At 41.7% G+C, this 24053-nt stretch overlaps 1 protein-coding gene across 6 annotated transcripts in view; it reads right to left on the bottom strand.

The window, feature by feature from the left end:
- Positions 1-24053, bottom strand: part of atg7 (ATG7 autophagy related 7 homolog (S. cerevisiae)) — a 111315-nt gene that overhangs the window by 71283 nt on the left and 15979 nt on the right. For 5 of the 6 annotated variants that reach the window (XR_003867022.1, XM_029692821.1, XM_029692819.1 and 2 more), the window contains exons 12-15: positions 16907-17065; positions 7863-8057; positions 7001-7234; positions 6325-6440 (exon numbers count right to left, since the gene is read on the bottom strand). Coding sequence is in view for 5 of the 6 variants with exons in the window: in XM_029692821.1 (XP_029548681.1) it covers positions 6325-6440; positions 7001-7234; positions 7863-8057; positions 16907-17065 (704 nt within the window). In the remaining variant the exon portion in view is untranslated. Of the gene's footprint in view, positions 1-6324; positions 6441-6525; positions 6716-7000; positions 7235-7862; positions 8058-16906; positions 17066-24053 lie in introns of those variants that run through there. The other variant, XM_029692823.1, reaches the window with a different exon arrangement.

The following is a 24053-nucleotide window of genomic DNA, read 5'->3' as shown; positions in this document are numbered from 1 at the left end:
AAATGCCTCTCTCCATCCTCCACCCCTGCCTCTATCCACCCCCGCCTCTATCCACCCCCGCCTCTATCCACCCCCGCCTCTATCCACCCCTCCACCCCCGCCTCTATCCACCCCTCCACCCCCGCCTCTATCCACCCCTCCACCCCCGCCTCTATCCACCCCTCCACCCCCGCCTCTATCCACCCCCGCCTCTATCCACCCCTCCACCCCCGCCTCTATCCACCCCTCCACCCCCGCCTCTATTCATCCCGCCTCCACCCCTGCCTCTATCCATCCCTCCACCCCTGCCTCTATGCATCCCTCCACCCCTGCCTCCACCCCTGCCTCTATTCATCCCTCCACCCCTGCCTCTATCCATCCCTCCACCCCTGCCTCTATCCATCCCTCCATCCCCGCCTCTATGCACCCCCGCCTCTATCCATCCCTCCACCCCCGCCTCTATCCACCCCTGCCTCTATCCATCCCTCCACCCCCGCCTCTATCCACCCCTCCACCCCTGCCTCTATTCATCCCTCCACCCCTGCCTCTATTCATCCCTCCACCCCTGCTCTATCCATCCCTCCACCCCTGCTCTATCCATCCCTCCACCCCATGCCTCTATCCATCCCTCTATCCCTATTAATCTAATAGTTAGTTATAAAACATTATTTTAATCACAAGTGAATTCTCTGTGATTAAGTGGCTCTTATTAAAGAAGAAAAAAATGTAATTCAGTATGACTGTATTGTAATTAATGTATTATTGATGTTTTTATAATGAACAAAAGTAGTTTGTTGCTGGTTGTCTGAAGTGCTGTATTACCATATGCAGGAAGCATCTTAAAGACCCAATCAACAGTCTAGCTAGCTGATGGGATGTGTGAAACCTCACTCCTCAGCATGAAGTGTCCCCATTGGTTGAATCAATGTTGTTTCCAAATTAATACAACGTCATCATATAGATGATTTATTCGTATCAATGTGGAAAATAAAAATTATATTTGCAAAAATTCATCAACATAAAGGAATTTCAGAAATGTTAGACTTTTTTTTTTTCTTCACCCAACCTTTAATAAGGCTAGGGGGCAGTATTTTCACGGCCGGATGAAAAACGTACCCAATTTAAACAGGTTACTACTCTGTCCCAGAAACTAGAATATGCATATTATTAGTAGATTTGGATAGAAAACACTCTGAAGTTTCTAAAACTGTTTGAATGGTGTCTGTGAGTATAACAGAACTCATATGGCAGACAAAAAACCTGAGAAAAAGTCAAGCAGGAAGTGGGAAGTCTGGTGTTTGTAGTCCTTTCAAGTGATTGCCTTGACAGTATACAGTGACTTAGGGTTAATTTTGCACTTCCTAAAGGTTCCACTAGATGTCAGCAGTCTTTAGAACGGTGTTTGAAGATTCTATGGTGAATTTGATGGGAATACCAGCTGTGGTAAACTGGTGTCCCATTATAAGGCATGGGCTCAAGTCACGCGCAATGACTTGGTAGCGAGCTGAGTTCATATTCACTCCTGAAGAGAACGGATAGGTCCAGTTGGAATTTTATTCAAGGTATATGATAAAAACAACCTAAAGATTGATTCTATACATTGTTTGACATGTTTCTACAAACTGTAGTATAACTTTTTAGACTTTTCGTCTGGAATAAGTAAGCACGCGCGTAGTGGATTTGGATAGTGAACCTAACGCGCGAACAAAATTGATTATTTGGAAATAAATATGAACTTTTTCGAACATTTATTGTGGAGCTGGGATTCCTCGGAGTGTCTTCTGATGAACATAATCAAAGGTACGTGAATATTTATAATGTAATTTCTTAGTTTTATTGACTCCAAGATGGCGGGTTTCTGTTTGCTAGTTGTTAGTGTCATCTGGGCTGTACTAAGATTATTGCAAATTGTGCTTTCGCCGTGAACCTTTTTTGAAATCTGACAAAGCGATTACATTTAGGAGAAGTGTATCTATAATTCTGTGCATAACACTTCTATATTGATCAATGTTTACGATGAGAATTTACATACTATGTGTGCTCATTGTGCTGATTCACCGGCAGGTTTGGAGGGAAAACATTTCTCAACATTATGCGCCAATGTAAAATGCTGTTTTTGGATATAAATATGAACTTGATTGAACAAAACATACATGTATTGTGTAACAATGTCCTAGGAGTGTCATCTGATGATCATCATCAAAGGTTAGTGCTTCACTTAGCTGTGTTTTGGGTTTTTGTGATGCATCTAGTTGCTTGGAAAATGGCTATGTGTTGTTTCTTGTGAAGTTTATGTCCTAACATAATCTAATTTTATGCTTTCGCAGTAAAGCCTTTTTGAAATCGGACAATGTGGTTAGATTAACGAGAAGTTTATCTTTAAAATGGTGTAAAATAGTTGATTGTTTGAGAAAATGGAATTATGAGATTTTAGGTGTGTGGCGCTCTGATTTTCCACTGGCTGTTGTCAAAAATCAATCCCGTTAACGGGATGAGAACGGGAAGGGGTCTCCAACATGTTTTATTAACCTAAACCAATTCACGTTTAGTTGACAGCTCAAATGTAAATGAAAACTATTTGTTGAAATTACATCTGTGTCCAGTGGGCTCCATCTTCTAGCACAGGAACACTGGGACAGATTACAGTAACACTGGGACAGATTACAGTAACACTGGGACAGTCTACAGTAACACTGGAACAGACTACAGTAACACTGGGACAGACTACAGTAACACTGGAACAGACTACAGTAACACTGGAACAGACTACAGTAACACTGGGACAGATTACAGTAACACTGGGACAGACTACAGTAACACTGAGTCCAGTAACTATCCAGGATGATACAGACTAAAGTAACACTGGGACAGACTACAGTAACACTGGAACAGACTACAGTAACACTGGGACAGACTACAGTAACACTGGAACAGACTACAGTAACACTGGGACAGACTACAGTAACACTGGGACAGATTACAGTAACACTGAGTCCTGTAACTATCCAGGATGAAACAGACTACAGTAACACCGGGACAGACTACAGTAACACCGGAACAGACTACAGTAACACTGGGACAGACTACAGTAACACCGGGACAGACTACAGTAACACCGAGACAAACTACAGTAACACCGAGACAAACTACAGTAACACCGAGACAAACTACAGTAACACTGGGACAGACTACAGTAACACTGGGACAGACTACAGTAACACTGGGACAGACTACAGTAACACCGGGACAGACTACAGTAACACCGGGACAGACTACAGTAACACTGGGACAGACTACAGTAACACTGGGACAGATTACAGTAACACTGGAACAGACTACAGTAACACTGGAACAGACTACAGTAACACTGGAACAGACTACAGTAACACTGGAACAGACTACAGTAACACTGGAACAGACTACAGTAACACTGGAACAGACTACAGTAACACTGGGACAGACTACAGTAACACTGGAACAGACTACAGTAACACTGGAACAGACTACAGTAACACTGGAACAGACTACAGTAACACTGGGACAGACTACAGTAACACTGGGACAGATTACAGTAACACTGAGTCCTGTAACTATCCAGGATGAAACAGACTACAGTAACACCGGGACAGACTACAGTAACACTGAGACAGACTACAGTAACACTGGGACAGACTACAGTAACACTGAGACAGACTACAGTAACACTGGGACAGACTACAGTAACACTGAGTACTGTAACTGTCCAGGTTGGAACAGACTACAGTAACACTGGGACAGACTACAGTAACACTGGGACAGACTACAGTAACACTGGGACAGACTACAGTAACACTGGGACAGACTACAGTAACACTGGGACAGACTACAGTAACACTGGGACAGATTACAGTAACACTGGGACAGACTACAGTAACACTGGGACAGACTACAGTAACACTGGGACAGACTACAGTAACACTGGGACAGATTACAGTAACACTGGAACAGACTACAGTAACACTGGAACAGACTACAGTAACACTGGGACAGACTACAGTAACACTGGGACAGATTACAGTAACACTGGGACAGATTACAGTAACTATCCAGGTTGTTTTAAAGGGTCTCTTTGCTGCTCACTCCGCTCCTCTCCAAGCCTTTTGGTTACGTCCCAAATGGCACCATATTATTCCTTACAGTTCACTACCCATAAGGCTCTGGTCTATAGTAGTGCACTACCCATAGGGCTCTGGTCTATAGTAGTACACTACCCATAGGGCTCTGGTCTATAGTAGTACACTACCCATAAGGCTCTGGTCTATAGTAGTGCACTACCCATAGGGCTCTGGTCTAAAGTAGTGTACTACCCATAGGGCTCTGGTCTATAGTAGTGCACTACCCATAATGCTCTGGTCTAATGTAGTGTACTATCCATTGGGCTCTGGTCTTAAGCGGTACACTATATAGGGAATAACAGGGTGCCTTTTGGGACAAAGCCTTTGTTCTCCTCTCTGCCTCCTCTCCTCCCTGCCTCTCCTCTCCTCTCCGCCTCCTTCCTAGGCCTTTTCTCCTCTCCTCTCTGCCTCTCCTCTCCTCTCCGCCTCCTTCCTAGGCCTTTTCTCCTCTCCGCTAGCAGCTTAATGCATCTCAATAGCTGTTATCTAGGCCAGAGAGGCCTATTCAGACTGAGTACACACACACACAGAAAACACACACAGAAGAAAGCCTCTGGATCCTTCCATCCTGCGAAAAATATTTATCCTGAAACAGACACTTAGTGTACAAAACATTATGAACACCTGCTCTTTCCATGACAGACTGACCAGGTGAATCCAGGTGAAAGCTATGATCCCTTATTGATGTCACTTGTTAAATCCACTTCAAATCAGTGTTGATGAAGAGGAGGAGACAGACAGGTTAAAGAAGGATTTTAAGCCTTGGGACAATTGAAACATGGATTGTGTATCATTCAGAGGGTGAAGGGGCAAGCCAAAAGATTTAAGTGCCTTTGAACAGGGTATGGTAGTAGGTGCCAGGCATACCGGTATGAGTGTGTCAAGAACTGCAACGCTGCTGGGTTTTTCACACTCCAAGTTTTTTTTTTTTAGGTGTTCTTAATGTTTTGTCCACTCAGTATATTGCATATAACAGGACACCTTAAGTGCTGTTCAGAAATGACCAGTGGTGTAAAGTACTTAAGTTTTTAAAAAACTTTAAAGTACTACTTAAGTAGTTTTTTGGGGGTATCTGTACTTTACTTTAGTATTTATATTAACTTTTACTTTACATTCCTAAAAAAAAAAAATGTTACTCCATACATTTTCCATGACACCCAAGAATACTCGTTAAATTTTGAATGTTTAGCAGGACAGAAAAATGATCTAATTCACACACTTGTCAAGAGAACATCTCTGGTCATCCCTACTGCCTCCGAATATGGCGACTCACTAAACACACATGCTTGGTTTGTGAAAGATGCCTGGGTGTTGTGTGCCCCTGGCTATCCGTAAACAACAAAAATGGTGCCGTCTGGTTTGCTTAATATAAGGAATTTGAAATTATTCATACTTTTACTTTTGATACTTAAATATATTTTAGCAATTACATTTGCGTTTCATACTTAAGTATATTTAAAAGCAAATACTTGTAGACTTCAACTCGAGTTGTAATTTACTGGGTGACTTTCACTTTTATTTGAGTCATTTTCTATGAAGGCATCTTCACTTTTAGTCAAGTATGACAGTTGGGTACATGTCGGGTACATGTCGGGTGCATGTCGGGTACTTGTTGGGTACATGTCGGGTGCATGTCGGGTGCATGTCGGGTACTTGTTGGGTACATGTTGGGTACATGTCGGGTGCATGTCGGGTACTTGTTGGGTACTTGTTGGGTACATGTTCCACCACTGGAAATGACCAGGGTTGGGGGTTCCAGTCAACTCAGAAAAGTACACAGAAATTAATTAAAATGATCTTCAATGCTTTTCAATTAGGGACATTTGGAATTGGGTTTACTTTTTGAATTGACTGGAAATACAAATGGAATTGACCCCAACCCCAGGAAATGACCCCTACCCCAGGAAATGACCCCTACCCCAGGAAATGACCCCTACCCCAGGAAATGACCCCTACCCCAGGAAATGACCCCAACCCCAGGAAATGACCCCAACCCCAGGAAATGACCCCTACCCCAGGAAATGACCCCATAATGAAGATGTCTTTCACTACACCTTCACTAACATTACATATTGAAACTTTCAAATCATTCACCTGTCAGACCAATCAACTAGCTAGGATGACATTCAATAAAAACCATGACAGTCCAATCACGTATCTGTGTAAATATATGTATATCTATAGTCCATACCCTTCAGTATGCTGTAGTATGGACACCATGAGTTCTACAGCCAGGGCTCCTGCTATCATGGCCAGGCCTGGACGACTCACTGTACACTGCTGGTCCAGGGTCCGGTCTCTGGTGGACTGATACAAACAACATCAACAACAACAACAAGAGGTTCAGGGTCCGGTCTCTGGTGGACTGATACAAACAACAACATCAACAAGAGGTCCAGGGTCCGGTCTCTGGTGGACTGATACAAACAACATCAACAACAACAAGAGGTCCAGGGACCGGTCTCTGGTGGACTGATACAAACATCAACATCAACAACAACAAGAGGTCCAGGGTCCGGTCTCTGGTGGACTGATACAAACATCAACAACAACGAGAGGTCCAGGGTCCGGTCTCTGGTGGACTGATACAAACATCAACAACAACACAGAGGTTCAGGGTCCGGTCTCTGGTGGACTGATACAAACAACAACAGAGGTCCAGGGTCCGGTCTCTGGTGTACTGATACAAACAACAACATCAAGAGGTCCAGGGTCCGGTTGAACCATTTTTTGTCTTGTGTTACTGTGTTAATAAAGATATTTTTTTCATTTGATACACAATAATAGCTTTTTTGAATGTGAAAGGCTCTCACATCTCCGTGGGCAACAACAACAATAACAAAAACAACAACAACACGGCGTCTTACGTCTCCGGGGGCGACAACGTCGTTACAGAAGTAGCATCCGAGGCGGTGTCCGGGGATGTTGGAGAACAGAGAGGCTGCTGGGAGCTGGGCGGGCTCGGCAGGCGTGGAGGAAGAGGATGAGGCGGAGGAGGAAGAGGGGTCCGAGGAGTCTCCTGGTCCACAGGGTTTAGGTTTCTTCAGACCGTGTCTCATCACCACGAAGGTGTCAAATCCCAGGGCAGAATTCACTACCAACTGGAGAGACAGGGAGGGAGGGAGGGAGGGAGGGAGGGAGGAAGGGAGAGGGGTGGGGGTGGGAGGGAGGGAGAGATGGGAAGAGCCAAAGTGTGTTTGTTAAATATAACATGAAATGACCTCTCCCCCAAGATAAACACATATATACTAGCAAAACAATCCCACTTTCATTATGTTGATGAGCGTAAGTCAAAATGCTGTTAGACTATTATACACCAAGCCATTAAGGATATAGCCTGTGTCCCAAATGCTACCCTATTACCTACAGTATATTCCCTATACGCTACTCCCTACATAGTGCACTACTTTAGACCAGAGCCCTATTCCCTATATAGTTCACTACTATAGACCAGGGCCCTATTCCCTATATAGTGCACTACTTTAGACCAGAGCCCTATTCCCTATATAGTGCACTACTTTAGACCAGGGCCCTATTCCCTATATAGTGCACTACTATAGACCAGAGCACTATTCCCTATATAGTGCACTACTTTAGACCAGAGCCCTATTCTAAAGTAGTGCACCATATAGGATGTCATTTAGGACGTGTTACCTGGTTCCACCCTCTCTGCCGGTGAAGTAGAGACCCCATGCGTGTACCCTCCCTCTCTCCCTCCCTCCCTCTCACCTTCCTATTGCTGGCAGCTATAACAGTCGGCAGCCATCGACTCTCCCTGGTGTCCATCAACAGGAAGACGACGTCGTGCTCCGAGATCAGTTTCTCCAGGTGTTCCACGTCCTGCCTGGCCTGGGACATGGTCGCCTCGGAGAAGTTGATTGGGTGGCCTGGCATAGGGATGCTCATCACGTGGCCCTCTGAATTCTACAGGGGGACATGATCATCTAGTTTAACCAATAGGTATAAAACATATATAGAGATCATATGGGTAACCTCGGAGAAGTTGCCTGGCATAGGGATGCTCATCACGTGGCCCTCTGAATTCTACAGGGGGACATGATCATCTAGTTTAACCAATAGGTATAAAACATATATAGAGATCATATGGGTAACCTCAGAGAAGTTGACTGGCATAGGGATGCTCATGGTATGGACCTTCCACGTACAGAGACATCACATAGGTTACCATAGGATATAATACCCATTTTGTTAAAAGATGCAGTCCGGGGATCTTAAGCACTCACCAATTTGAAACGTAAATCATACGAATTGCTAAATAGATAAAATATGAGCAATGATCCAAAATGTTTCTCCTGATTTATATTAATGTGAAGCATCCAGTTGGACATTTCCACTCACTACCAAATATGGTGGTGAGAGAGAAGCCCAATGGGGGAAGATGGAGCGAGATGGATTATGGCCGACATTCTGCTTATTTTCTCATCGATGGAATATTTGATCTCAATGCAGTTTTTTTTGTTTGTTTTGTTCACAAAACTAGAATCTTACAAACTGAATGGACTAAGTTTTATAGACATTACCCCTTTGCCAAAGTTTCAAATTGTTTTGTTGTTTAGGAGTGCAAGGGTTAAATTAGTTATTGCATTTCAGAGTAGGCGTTCCCGAACGGAAATATGCAAATACATGCTAGAACGCGCCAATAAGATCTCTCTAGCTCATGCTTGGCTCTTCCCACCTCCTTGCTTGTTCTGCCCACTAGGATTAATTCGTTCCCATTGAAAACGACAGGTTCTGGTCTACCTCGGGTTAGTTATAAAAAAAAACGTAACACGTCCTAAGAAATGGTCCCACATGGGTGCACAATTTTCAGGGACCTGTTTTGGCTTGTTAGTACTACTGTCAAAACTACTGGCTGAAATTATACAAAAGCTCTGGAGCATCACTTTAAACACAACCATGGAATAGAAAATGAGAGAGATCACAATAGGTTACTACAATCTCAACTTTCCATGACTTCATCACACCTGCAGGAGCTGCATAATCATGCATGATGACCACACGTAAAACATGATGCTCGGCTCACACGTAAACCTGATCAAAGTGTGATTAACAGGCCGGAGTGCACCCCAAACAAGTGTCACAGGACTCATCTGAAGGTAACCCATACAAACGAATGGAAGTACGGAGGTAGTTTTGTGCCAACAAAAAGATGGGATTAAATGTGTGTCCAAAAAAACTAATATTTCCTGAGCTTTCTTATGTCTCCTAGATATAGGACTAGGGCTGTCGTCAAAAAAATAAATAATCTTGGTCGACCAATAATACAAAATATACAAAAGTAGAAGTAACTTCTATTGACAATATGTAAAAATAGCCTACATAAAGCAAAAAAAAAAAAAAAAACATTGCAACAAGCAGGTAGAAAATATTCTGATAAAAATAAATATCATATAAAATCACATTGGCTACACATGGCCTGTCTGCAAGGAAGTTGAAACATTGTATCAACTATCAACTGGGTCCAGCCCGAACATGCCAGCAAACTTGCAACATTGTATAAAATATTTTGGGCCCTGGAGTTTCCCCACCAGTGAGCTCCGGAGAGACAGACACTGCTGTAGGCTATTTGGTGCAAAAGGAGAAGAGCATCACACTGTTTCCTCTTTAATGCTGAGTGGTTATTGAAAAGAGAGAAAGCTGGAAAGATTTTTCAAATAGGCTTCATTGAAGAAGTATTGTCATTCTCAACGGATGTAAAAACAGACTTTGTATACTTTCTGTTTGAGGCAAAGAAAAAAATGACTTTTGAGAAACTCCACGGTGATGGTGAGTTAAGATGCTCTGCAAACAACGTGTCCACTCCTAAAATGACAACGGTAAGACTGTAATAATAATATATTGAATGCATTAACAGAAATTACCATAACCAAACAAACAAAGATTAGAAATGTGGGGAATTAACGGTGAAGGTACTACTGGTGATACTGGTGTACCATCATCCCCGCGACCTCCACAATGGATTAGTCCACCGAGAGAGGCCTCCACAATGGATTAGTCCACCGAGAGAGGCCTCCACAATGGATTAGTCCACCGAGAGAGGCCTCCGCAATGGATTAGTCCACCGAGAGAGGCCTCCACAATGGTTTAGTCCACCGACACAGGCCTCCACAATGGATTAGTCCACCGAGAGAGGCCTCCACAATGGATTAGTCCACTGAGACAGGCCTCCACAATGGATTAGTCCCCTGAGAGAGGCCTCCACAATGGATTAGTCCACTGAGAGAGGCGTGAATCAGACAGGTGTCTAGTGTACCATCATTACTTTTATATACAGTATATTTGCCACTGCTCGGCTAAAAAAATCTAATCTTGGTCGAACAACAGCCAGTCGACCCAACGGGGTCAGTCGTATACAGGACCGACACTTCAAAACCTGATTTATTTTGTTACTGTCTTTTTATGCCATTTATGAATGTGTTATTCAATGCGTTTACATGGGCTATAGAAGTAAAGGCCAAATAAAAATAAAATAAAAATTGGGATACCAAAAGGTCCCCTCCCCCCCCCAAAGGCTTAGACTTTTAGAAGTCAACACAAAGCAGATTCCATCTATAGGAGCCTTTAAACACAAAGAAGATTCCATCTGTAGGAGCCTTTAAACACAAAGCAGATTCCATCTGTAGGAGCCTTTAAACACAAAGCAGATTCCATCTGTAGGAGCCTTTAACACAAAGCAGATTCCATCTGTAGGAGCCTTTAACACAAAGCAGATTCCATCTGTAGGAGCCTTTAAACACAAAGCAGATTCCATCTGTAGGAGCCTTTAAACACAAAGCAGATTCCATCTGTAGGAGCCATTAACACAAAGCAGATTCCATCTGAGTGGGTGTTGTAATGTTGTAATGATGGTGTCCTAATCACCAGTCACATCCTCATCTGATGTGTGTGTGTGTGTGTTCTCTGCTCTCAGCGGTGATGAGAGGGGGCTGGGAGAGACTGGGGGACTGGTGGCCTGTTTGTGTTCTGGTCATGATGGAATCATCTGTGCGTGTGTGTGTGTGTGTGTGTGTGTGTGCATAATTGATGACGTTGGGATCACCGTATGCCTGCGTTTCTGGTCTGGAGAGAAGAAATTGCACACAGCGCATATAAACCTGGGACATCAACCATTCTAAACTGGCCTTAGTGGGAGTGACTATAGAATTATATGGGACTGACCTACTGAGTAAAGGATTTGTCATCCTTTAATTTTAGCCAATCGGTTCCCTTGGCAGCATCTCCCCATGAATCTCAGCGTGTTACCTAGCAACAACACTTCATGTCTTAACTCACTCTATGGACATTCTTTCTCCTGCTGCTCCCCCCCTGCTACTACCTCTACGGACATTATTTATCCTGCTGCGTCGTTCTATCTCCGTCGTCCCCACAGTGACCGTACGTACATACCCCAACCAGAAGCCATGGATTACAGGCAACATTCACACTGAGCTAAAGGCTAGAGCTGCTGCTTTCAAGGAGCAGGACTCTAACCCGGAAGCTTATAAGAAATCCCGCTATGCTCTCCGACGAACCATCAAACAGGCAAAGCGTCAATACAGGACTAAGTTCAAATCGTACTACACCGACTCTGACGCTCGAAGGATGTGGCAGGGCTTGCAAACCATTACAGACTACGAAGGGAAGCACAGCCGAGAGCTGACCAGTAACACAAACTACTTCTGCGCTCGCTTCGAGGCAAATAACACTGAAACATGCATGAGAGCACCAGCTGTTCCGGAAGACTGTGTGATCACACTCTCCGCAGCTGATGTGAGTAAGACCTTTAAACAGGTCAACATTCACAAGGCCGCAGGGCCAGACGGATTACCTGGACGTGTACTGCGAGCATGCTGGCAACTGGCAAGTGTCTTCACTGACATTTTCAACCTCTCCCTGTACGAGTCTGTAATACCAACATGTTTTAAGCAGACCACCATAGTCCCTGTGCCCAAGAACACCAAGGTAACCTGCCTAAATGACTACCAACCCATAGCACTCACATCTGTAGCCATGAAGTGCTTTGAAAGGCTGGTCATGGCTCACATCAACACCATCATCCAAGAAATCCTAGACCCACTCCAATTTGCATACCGCCACAACAGATCCACAGATGATGCCGTCTCTATTGCACTCCACACTGCCCTTTCCCACCTGGACAAAAGGAACACCTATGTGAGAATGCTGTTCATTGACTACAGCTCAGCGTTCAACACCATAGTGCCCACAAAGCTCATCAATAAGCTAAGGACCCTGGGACTAAACACCTCCCTCTGCAACTGGATCCTGGACTTCCTGACGGGCCGCCCCCAGGTGGTGAGGGTAGACAACAACACATCCGCCACACTGATCCTCAACACAGGATCACAGGATACATACTACCTGAACTAACCGGTGCCACTGCACATTGACTCTGTACCGGCATCCCCCTGTATATATTGTTATTTTTTACTGCTGCTCTTTAATTACTTTTTACTTTTATTTCTTATTCTTATCCGTTTGTTTTTTTTAACTGCACTGTTGGTTAGGGGCTCATAAATAAGCATTTCACTGTGAGGTCTACTACACCTGTTGTATTCGGCGCATGTGACTAATAACATTTGATTTGACTTTGCAGAGCCATTGAAGAAGAGTGGGACAACATTCTACAGGCCACAATCAACAGCCTGATCAACTCTATGTGAAGGAGATGTGTTGCGCTGCATGAGGCAAATGGTGGTCACACCAGATACTGACTGGTTTTCTGATCCACACCCCTACCTTTTTTGTTTTTAAAAGGTATATTTATTTAAATCAGATAATTAAAAAAGGTATCTATTCCCAGTCATGTGAAATCCATAGATTAGATACATTTTAATGATCTGATTTCCTTATGTGAACTGTAACTCAGTAAATCTTTTAAATTGTTGCATGTTGCTCTTATATTTTCGTTCAGTATAAAACCAAATGTGTAGTTTGCCGTCATCCCATTGAACCAGTTAATACAAGAAGCGCCACGGCCACAGACGTTTGAGTTTTGTTTTTATTTACAATCTGCCCCCCCAAAAATAGCAACACCCTCCTCCTTCCATGACCTTTCTAGAATATTAAAATGTTACATTGATCAGTCTGAACTTTAAAATCACGAACAAAAAAATTACGTAGATCCTGTTTCTATCAGCAACTTAAGGGGTCAAGACGGCAGGTAGCCTAGTGGTTAGAGCGTTGGGCCAGTAACCAGCAGGTAGCCTAGTGGTTAGAGCGCTGGGCCAGTAACCAGCAGGTAGCCTAGTGGTTAGAGCGTTAGGCTAGTAACCAGCAGGTAACCTAGTGGTTAGAGCGTTGGGCCAGTAACCAGCAGGTAACCCAGTGGTTAGAGCGTTGGGCGAGTAACCAGCAGGTAGCCTAGTGGTTAGAGCGTTAGGCTAGTAACCAGCAGGTAGCCTAGTGGTTAGAGCGTTGGGCCAGTAACCAGCAGGTAACCCAGTGGTTAGAGCGTTGGACCAGTAACCAGCAGGTAACCCAGTGGTTAGAGCGTTGGGCCAGTAACCAGCAGGTAACCTAGTGGTTAGAGCGTTGGGCCAGTAACCAGCAGGTAACCTAGTGGTTAGAGCGTTGGGCCAGTAACCAGCAGGTAACCCAGTGGTTAGAGCGTTGGGCCAGTAACCAGCAGGTAGCCTAGTGGTTAGAGCGTTGGGCTAGTAACCAGCAGGTAGCCTAGTGGTTAGAGCGTTGGGCCAGTAACCAGCAGGTAGCCTAGTGGTTAGAGCGTTGGGCCAGTAACCAGCAGGTAGTCTAGTGGTTAGAGCGTTGGGCCAGTAACCAGCAGGTAACCTAGTGGTTAGAGCGTTGGGCCAGTAACCAGCAGGTAACCCAGTGGTTAGAGCGTTGGGCGAGTAACCAGCAGGTAACCTAGTGGTTAGAGCGTTGGGCCAGTAACCAGCAGGTAACCCAGTGGTTAGAGCGTTGGGCCAGTAACCAGCAGGTAACCCAGTGGTTAGAGCGTTGGGCCAGTAACCAGCAGGTAACCCAGTGGTTAGAGCGTTGGGCCAGTAACCAGCAGGTAGCCTAGTGGTTAGAGCGCTGGGCCAGTAACCAGCAGGTAACCTAGTGGTTAGAGCGTTGGGCCAGTAACCAGCAGGTAACCTAGTGATTAGAGCGTTAGGCTAGTAACCAGCAGGTAGCCTAGTGGTTAAAGCGTTGGGCCAGTAACCAGCAGGTAGCCTAGTGGTTAGAGCGTTGGGCCAGTAACCAGCAGGTAGCCTAGTGGTTAGAGCGCTGGGCCAGTAACCAGCAGGTAACCTAGTGGTTAGAGCGTTGGGCCAGTAACCAGCAGGTAACCTAGTGGTTACAGCGTTGGGCCAGTAACCAGCAGGTAACCTAGTGGTTAGAGCGTTGGGCCAGTAACCAGCAGGTAGCCTAGTGGTTAGAGCGCTGGGCCAGTAACCAGCAGGTAACCTAGTGGTTAGAGCGTTGGGCCAGTAACCAGCAGGTAACCTAGTGGTTAGAGCGCTGGGCCAGTAACCAGCAAGTAGCCTAGTGGTTAGAGCGCTGGGCTAGTAACCAGCAGGTAACCTAGTGGTTAGAGCGCTGGGCCAGTAACCAGCAGGTAACCTAGTGGTTAGAGCGTTGGGCCAGTAACCAGCAGGTAGCCTAGTGGTTAGAGCGTTGGGCCAGTAACCAGCAGGTAGCCTAGTGGTTAGAGCGTTGGGCCAGTAACCAGCAGGTAACCTAGTGGTTAGAGCGCTGGGCTAGTAACCAGCAGGTAGCCTAGTGGTTAGAGTGTTGGGCCAGTAACCAGCAGGTAGCCTAGTGGTTAGAGCGTTGGGCCAGTAACCAGCAGGTAACCTAGTGGTTAGAGCGCTGGGCCAGTAACCAGCGGGTAACCTAGTGGTTAGAGCGTTGGGCCAGTAACCAGCAGGTAGCCTAGTGGTTAGAGCGCTGGGCCAGTAACCAGCAGGTAGCCTAGTGGTTAGAGCGCTGGGCCAGTAACCAGCAGGTAACCTAGTGGTTAGAGCGTTGGGCCAGTAACCAGCAGGTAGCATAGTGGTTAGAGCGTTGGGCTAGTAACCAGCAGGTAGCCTAGTGGTTAGAGCGTTGGGCCAGTAACCAGCAGGTAGCCTAGTGGTTAGAGCGTTGGGCCAGTAACCAGCAGGTAGCATAGTGGTTAGAGCGTTGGGCTAGTAACCAGCAGGTAGCCTAGTGGTTAGAGCGTTGGGCCAGTAACCAGCAGGTAGCCTAGTGGTTAGAGCGCTGGGCCAGTAACCAGCAGGTAACCTAGTGGTTAGAGCGTTGGACTAGTAACCGAAAGGTTGCTAGATCGAATCCCCGAGTTAACAAAGTAAAAATCTGTCATTCTGCCCCTGAACAAGGCAGTTCCCCGGTAGGCCGTCAATGTAAATAAGAATTTGTTCTTAACTGACTTGCCAAGATAAATAAAGGATAAATAAAAATTTTAAAAAGACACCAGGCGCTAATGAGTCTCTCTCCTCACTGGATGAATATCGTTAACGAGTGAATGAGCAATAGAAAACAGATATCATATGATAATTGAATTTGAATGCTCTGAATAATGACGATGATTGAATTTAGAACAGTAGTGTAATGATGATGAAGAATTGTGGGCGGTGTAATTATTTTATGATGAACGGCTGGAAATTGTACATAAAATCTCCCCTCGGACTCTGTAAAAGGGAGGTACTCACCGCTGGCTTGTTGCTGTGTTCTACAACGTGCCTCGACATGGCTGCTATCAACGCGCACGTGTTGTACGAGACAGTCAGCGGGAGAGTTTATCATCATGAATTTGGCATGTGAGCTTCGTGAGAACCACATGAACGCCAAGAAATAAGGAGGCAGCCAAGGAGGCAGCCAAGGAGGCAGCCAAGGAGGCAGCCAAGGAGGCAGCCAAGGAGGCAGCCAAGGAGGCAACCAAGGAGGCAGCCAAGGAGGCAGCCAAGGAGGCAGCCAAGGAGGCAGCCAAGGAGGCAGCCAAGGAGGCAGCCGCGCGTCCTGCTCTCCCTCTTCCCCACTCGGGAAAAACAAGACAATGTCAAGTGGGCAGGTGCACAGGAAACAAGGCCCATGAAAACAGTGTGCAGTGCAACTGATTTATTTGTGGGGCTTGCTCACACAAAGCCCCGAAGCTGACTGTGGACCCCAAGCATAAAGAGAAGACCGAAGCTGTGTGCTGACTGTGGACCCCAAGCAGAAAGAGAAGACTGAAGCTGTGTGCTGACTGTGGACCCCAAGCATAAAGAGAAGACCGAAGCTGTGTGCTGACTGTGGACCCCAAGCAGAAAGAGAAGACTGAAGCTGTGTGCTGACTGTGGACCCCAAGCATAAAGAGAAGACCGAAGCTGTGTGCTGACTGTGGACCCCAAGCAGAAAGAGAAGACCGAAGCTGTGTGCTGACTGTGGACCCCAAGCAGAAAGAGAAGACCGAAGCTGTGTGCTGACTGTGGACCCCAAGCAGAAAGAGAAGACTGAAGCTGTGTGCTGACTGTGGACCCCAAGCAGAAAGAGAAGACAGAAGCTGTGTGCTGACTGTGGACCCCAAGCAGAAAGAGAAGACTGAAGCTGTGTGCTGACTGTGGACCCCAAGCAGAAAGAGAAGACAGAAGCTGTGTGCTGACTGTGGACCCCAAGCAGAAAGAGAAGACAGAAGCTGTGTGCTGACTGTAGTGCAAACGCCTCACCATGACAGAGTTAGTGTAAGTGGTGTTATTGAGACAGAGGGGTAGAGTTGGGTTTGGAGGCCAGGGTCAGGGGTTATGGGTTAGAGGTCAGGAACTCACCACTCCAGGGAAGATCTTGCCCAGTCTGTCAACGGCAGCGAGGGCCTTGGACTTGCCTCCTCCCAGACAGTCTTCAAACTCATACAGTGGCTGTCTCACTGGGTTGGAGTAAGAGATCTTAGCGTTGTCCACAAACGTGATGTGTCTCACTCCCCAGCCCTGTAGAGCACAACAACACGTCAACAAGATGCCATCTCACCCCCCAGCCCTGTAGAGCACAACAACACGTCAACAAGATGCCATCTCACTCCCCAGCCCTGCAGAACACAACAACACGTCAACACGATGCCATCTCACTCCCCAGCCCTGCAGAACACAACAACACGTCAACAAGATGCCATCTCACCCCCCAGCCCTGTAGAGCACAACAACACGTCAACACGATGCCATCTCACTCCCCAGCCCCGCAGAGCACAACAACAAGATGCCATCTCACTCCCCCAGCCCTGTAGAGCACAACAACAAGATGCCATCTCACTCCCCCAGCCCTGCAGAACACAACAACAAGACGCCATATCACTCCCCCAGCCCTGTAGAGCACAACAACAAGATGCCATATCACTCCCCAGCCCTGTAGAGCACAACAACAAGATGCCATATCACTCCCCCAGCCCTGCAGAGCACAACAACACGTCAACAAGATGCCATCTCACTCCCCAGCCCTGCAGAACACAACACAACAACAAGATGCCATCTCACTCCCCCAGCCCTGCAGAACACAACAACACGATGCCATCTCACTCCCCAGCCCTGCAGAGCACAACAACAAGATGCCATCTCACTCCCCAGCCCTGTAGAACACAACAACAAGATGCCATCTCACTCCCCAGCCCTGCAGAACACAACAACACGTCAACAAGATGCCATCTCACTCCCCCAGCCCTGTAGAGCACAACAACACAACAACAAGATGCCATCTCACTCCCCAGCCCTGTAGAGCACAACAACAAGATGCCATCTCACTCCCCAGCCCTGTAGAACACAACAACACGTCAACAAGATGCCATCTCACTCCCCCAGCCCTGTAGAGCACAACAACACGTCAACAAGATGCCATCTCACTCCCCCAGCCCTGTAGAGCACAACAACAAGATGCCATCTCACTCCCCCAGCCCTGTAGAGCACAACAACAAGATGCCATCTCACTCCCCCAGCCCTGCAGAGCACAACAACACAACAACAAGATGCCATCTCACTCCCCCAGCCCTGCAGAACACAACAACATATACATATTTGCTAACTGTTTTGCTGTTTGTGACGTTAACCCTTGACCTATAATGGTCGCACCCCCGTGAAAATCAAAAAAATCCCCATCAAAAATCCATCAATTTAAACTAGAGATGTGTCTGTAGCGATCCAACGGTTTTGGCCTATTATGACCCCTCTTTCGAAAGGGGAGACTCTCACCAACACAAGGACATGGGTGTGAGAGCCAGTTTCATCATAGCGCTTGATGGTTTTTGCGACTGCACTTGAAGAAACTTTCAAAGTTCTTGACATTTTCCGTATTGACTGACCTACGTGTCTTAAAGTAATGATGGACTGTTGTTTCTCTTTGCTTATTTGAGCTGTTCTTGCCATAATATGGACTTGGTCTTTTACCAAATACAGCTTTCTTCTGTATACCACCCCTACCTTGTCACAACACAACTGATTGGCTCAAACGCATTAAGAAGGAAATAAATCCCACAAATTAACTTTTAACAAGGCACACCTGTTAATTGAAATGCATTCCAGGTGACTACCTCATGAAGCTGGTTGAGAGAATGCCAAGAGTATGCAAAGCTGTCATCAAGGCAAAGAGTGGCTACTTTGAAGAATCTCAAATATAAAAAAAGATTGATATGTTTAACACTTTCTTGGTTATTACATGATTCCATATGTGTTATTTCATAGTTTTGATGTCTTCACTATTATTCTACAATGTAGAAAATAGTAGAAATAAAGAAAAACCCTGAAATGAGTAGGTGTGTCCAAACTTTATGACCAGTTGTGTATATTGTTATATAGTCTCTCTCTACATGTTATATATAGTCTCTCTACATGTTATATATATATATAGTCTCTCAACATGTTATATATAGTCTCTCTCTACATGTTATATATAGTCTCTACATGTTATATATAGTCTCTCAACATGTTATATATAGTCTCTCTCTACATGTTATATATAGTCTCTACATGTTATATATAGTCTCTCTCTACATGTTATATATAGTCTCTCTCTACATGTTATATATATATATATATAGTCTCTCTACATGTTATATATAGTCTCTCTCTACATGTTATATATAGTCTCTCTCTACATGTTATATATAGTCTCTACATGTTATATATAGTCTCTCAACATGTTATATATAGTCTCTACATGTTATATATAGTCTCTCTCTACATGTTATATATAGTCTCTCTCTACATGTTATATATAGTCTCTACATGTTATATATAGTCTCTCTCTACATGTTATATATAGTCTCTCTCTACATGTTATATATATATAGTCTCTCTACATGTTATATATAGTCTCTCTCTACATGTTATATATAGTCTCTCTCTACATGTTATATATAGTCTCTCTCTACATGTTATATATAGTCTCTCTCTACATGTTATATATAGTCTCTCTACATGTTATATATAGTCTCTCTACATGTTATATATATATAGTCTCTCTACATGTTATATATATAGTCTCTCTACATGTTATATATAGTCTCTCTCTACATGTTATATATAGTCTCTCTCTACATGTTATATATAGTCTCTCTCTACATGTTATATAGAGTCTCTCTCTACATGTTATATATATATATAGAGTCTCTCTCTACATGTTATATATATATATAGAGTCTCTCTCTACATGTTATATATATATATAGTCTCTCTCTACATGTTATATACATATAGTCTCTCTCTACATGTTATATATATATATAGTCTCTCTCTACATGTTATATATAGTCTCTACATGTTATATATGGTCCTCTCTCTACATGTGTATATATAGTCTCTCTCTACAATGTTATATATATCTCTCTCTACATGTTATATATAGTCTCTCTCTACATGTTATATTTAGTCTCTCTCTACATGTTATATATATATAGTCTCTCTACATTTTATATATAGAGTCTCTCTCTACATGTTATATATATATATATATAGTCTCTCTCTACATGTTATATATATATATATATATATATATAGTCTCTCTCTACATGTTATATATATATAGTCTCTCTCTACATGTTATATATATAGAGTCTCTCTCTACATGTTATATATATAGAGTCTCTCTCTACATGTTATATATATAGAGTCTCTCTCTACATGTTATATATATATATATATAGTCTCTCTCTACATGTTATATATATATATATATATAGTCTCTCTCTACATGTTATATATATATAGTCTCTCTCTACATGTTATATATAGTCTCTACATGTTATATATGGTCTCTCTCTACATGTTATATATAGTCTCTCTCTACATGTTATATATAGTCTCTCTCTACATGTTATATATAGTCTCTCTCTACATGTTATATTTAGTCTCTCTCTACATGTTATATATATATAGTCTCTCTACATGTTATATATATAGAGTCTCTCTCTACATGTTATATATATATATATATATATATATAGTCTCTCTCTACATGTTATATATATATATAGTCTCTCTCTACATGTTATATATATAGAGTCTCTCTCTACATGTTATATATATATAGAGTCTCTCTCTACATTTTATATATATATATATATATATATAGTCTCTCTCTACATGTTATATATATATATATAGTCTCTCTCTACATGTTATGTATATAGAGTCTCTCTCTACATGTTATATATATAGAGTCTCTCTCTACATGTTATATATATATATATATAGTCTCTCTACATGTTATATATATATATATATATATATATAGTCTCTCTCTACATGTTATATATATATATATATAGTCTCTCTCTACATGTTATATATATATATATAGTCTCTCTCTACATGTTATATATAGTCTCTCTCTACATGTTATATATATATATATATATATATATAGTCTCTCTCTACATGTTATATATATATATAGTCTCTCTCTACATGTTATATATATATAGTCTCTCTCTACATGTTATATATATATATAGTCTCTCTCTACATGTTATATATATATAGTCTCTCTCTACATGTTATATATATATATAGTCTCTCTCTACATGTTATATATATAGTCTCTCTCTACATGTTATATATATATAGTCTCTCTCTACATGTTATATATATATATAGTCTCTCTACATGTTATATATATATAGTCTCTCTCTACATGTTATATATAGTCTCTCTACATGTTATATATAGTCTCTCTCTGCATGTTATATATAGTCTCTCTACATGTTATATATAGTCTCTCTACATGTTATATATATATAGTCTCTCTACATGTTATATATATAGTCTCTCTACATGTTATATATAGTCTCACTACATGTTATATATATAGTCTCTCTCTACATGTTATATATAGTCTCTCTCTGCATGTTATATAGTCTCTCTCTGCATGTTATATATGGTCTCTCTCTGCATGTTATATATAGTCTCTCTACATGTTATATATATAGTCTCTCTACATGTTATATATATATAGTCTCTCTCTACATGTTATATATAGTCTCTCTCTACATGTTATATATAGTCTCTCTCTACATGTTATATATAGTCTCTCTCTGCATGTTATATATAGTCTCTCTACATGTTATATATATAGTCTCTCTCTACATGTTATATATATATATATAGTCTCTCTACATGTTATATATAGTCTCTCTCTACATGTTACATATAGTCTCTCTACATGTTATATATATAGTCTCTCTCTGCATGTTATATATAGTCTCTCTCTGCATGTTATATAGTCTCTCTCTGCATGTTATATATGGTCTCTCTCTGCATGTTATATATAGTCTCTCTACATGTTATATATATAGTCTCTCTCTACATGTAATATATATATATAGTCTCTCTACATGTTATATATAGTCTCTCTCTACATGTTATATATAGTCTCTCTACATGTTATATATATAGTCTCTCTCTACATGTTATATATAGTCTCTCTCTGCATGTTATATATGGTCTCTCTCTGCATGTTATATATAGTCTCTCTCTACATGTTATATATAGTCTCTCTCTACATGTTATATATAGTCTCTCTCTGCATGTTATATATATAGTCTCTCTCTACATGTTACATATAGTCTCTCTCTACATGTTACATATAGTCTCTCTCTGCATGTTATATATAGTCTCTACATGTTATATATAGTCTCTCTCTACATGTTATATATAGTCTCTCTCTACATGTTATATATAGTCTCTCTCTACATGTTATATATATATATAGTCTCTCTCTACATGTTATATATATATATATAGTCTCTCTCTACATGTTATATATAGTCTCTACATGTTATATATAGTCTCTCTCTACATGTTATATATATATAGTCTCTCTCTACATGTTATATATATATAGTCTCTCTCTACATGTTATATATATATAGTCTCTCTCTACATGTTATATATAGTCTCTACATGTTATATATGGTCTCTCTCTACATGTTATATATAGTCTCTCTCTACATGTTATATTTAGTCTCTCTCTACATGTTATATATATATATAGTCTCTCTACATGTTATATATAGTCTCTCTCTACATGTTATATATAGTCTCTCTACATGTTATATATATAGTCTCTCTCTACATGTTATATATAGTCTCTCTCTGCATGTTATATATGGTCTCTCTCTGCATGTTATATATAGTCTCTCTCTACATGTTATATATAGTCTCTCTCTACATGTTATATATAGTCTCTCTCTGCATGTTATATATATAGTCTCTCTCTACATGTTACATATAGTCTCTCTCTACATGTTACATATAGTCTCTCTCTGCATGTTATATATAGTCTCTACATGTTATATATAGTCTCTCTCTACATGTTATATATAGTCTCTCTCTACATGTTATATATAGTCTCTCTCTACATGTTATATATATATATAGTCTCTCTCTACATGTTATATATATATATATATAGTCTCTCTCTACATGTTATATATAGTCTCTACATGTTATATATAGTCTCTCTCTACATGTTATATATATATAGTCTCTCTCTACATGTTATATATATATAGTCTCTCTCTACATGTTATATATATAGTCTCTCTCTACATGTTATATATAGTCTCTCTCTACATGTTATATATGGTCTCTCTCTACATGTTATATATAGTCTCTCTCTACATGTTATATATATAGTCTCTCTCTACATGTTATATATATATAGTCTCTCTCTACATGTTATATATATATATAGTCTCTCTCTACATGTTATATATATATATAGTCTCTCTCTACATGTTATATATATATATAGTCTCTCTCTACATGTTATATATATATATATAGTCTCTCTCTACATGTTATATATATATATAGAGTCTCTCTCTACATGTTATATATATATATATAGTCTCTCTCTACATGTTATATATATATATATAGTCTCTCTCTACATGTTATATATATATATAGTCTCTCTCTACATGTTATATATATATATAGTCTCTCTCTACATGTTATATATATAGAGTCTCTCTCTACATGTTATATATATATATAGAGTCTCTCTCTACATGTTATATATATATAGAGTCTCTCTCTACATGTTATATATATATAGAGTCTCTCTCTACATGTTATATATATAGAGTCTCTCTCTACATGTTATATATATATAGAGTCTCTCTCTACATGTTATATATATAGAGTCTCTCTCTACATGTTATATATATATATATAGTCTCTCTCTACATGTTATATATATATAGTCTCTCTCTACATGTTATATATATAGAGTCTCTCTCTACATGTTATATATATATATAGAGTCTCTCTCTACATGTTATATATATATATAGAGTCTCTCTCTACATGTTATATATATATATATATAGAGTCTCTCTCTACATGTTATATATATAGAGTCTCTCTCTACATGTTATATATATATAGAGTCTCTCTCTACATGTTATATATATAGAGTCTCTCTCTACAT

This window comes from Salmo trutta, chromosome 16 (genome assembly GCF_901001165.1).
Source record: "Salmo trutta chromosome 16, fSalTru1.1, whole genome shotgun sequence".
Classification (NCBI taxonomy): domain Eukaryota; kingdom Metazoa; phylum Chordata; class Actinopteri; order Salmoniformes; family Salmonidae; genus Salmo; species Salmo trutta.
The sequence above is the reverse complement of the archived record's forward strand: the minus strand, read 5'-3'. Positions and strand labels throughout refer to the sequence as shown.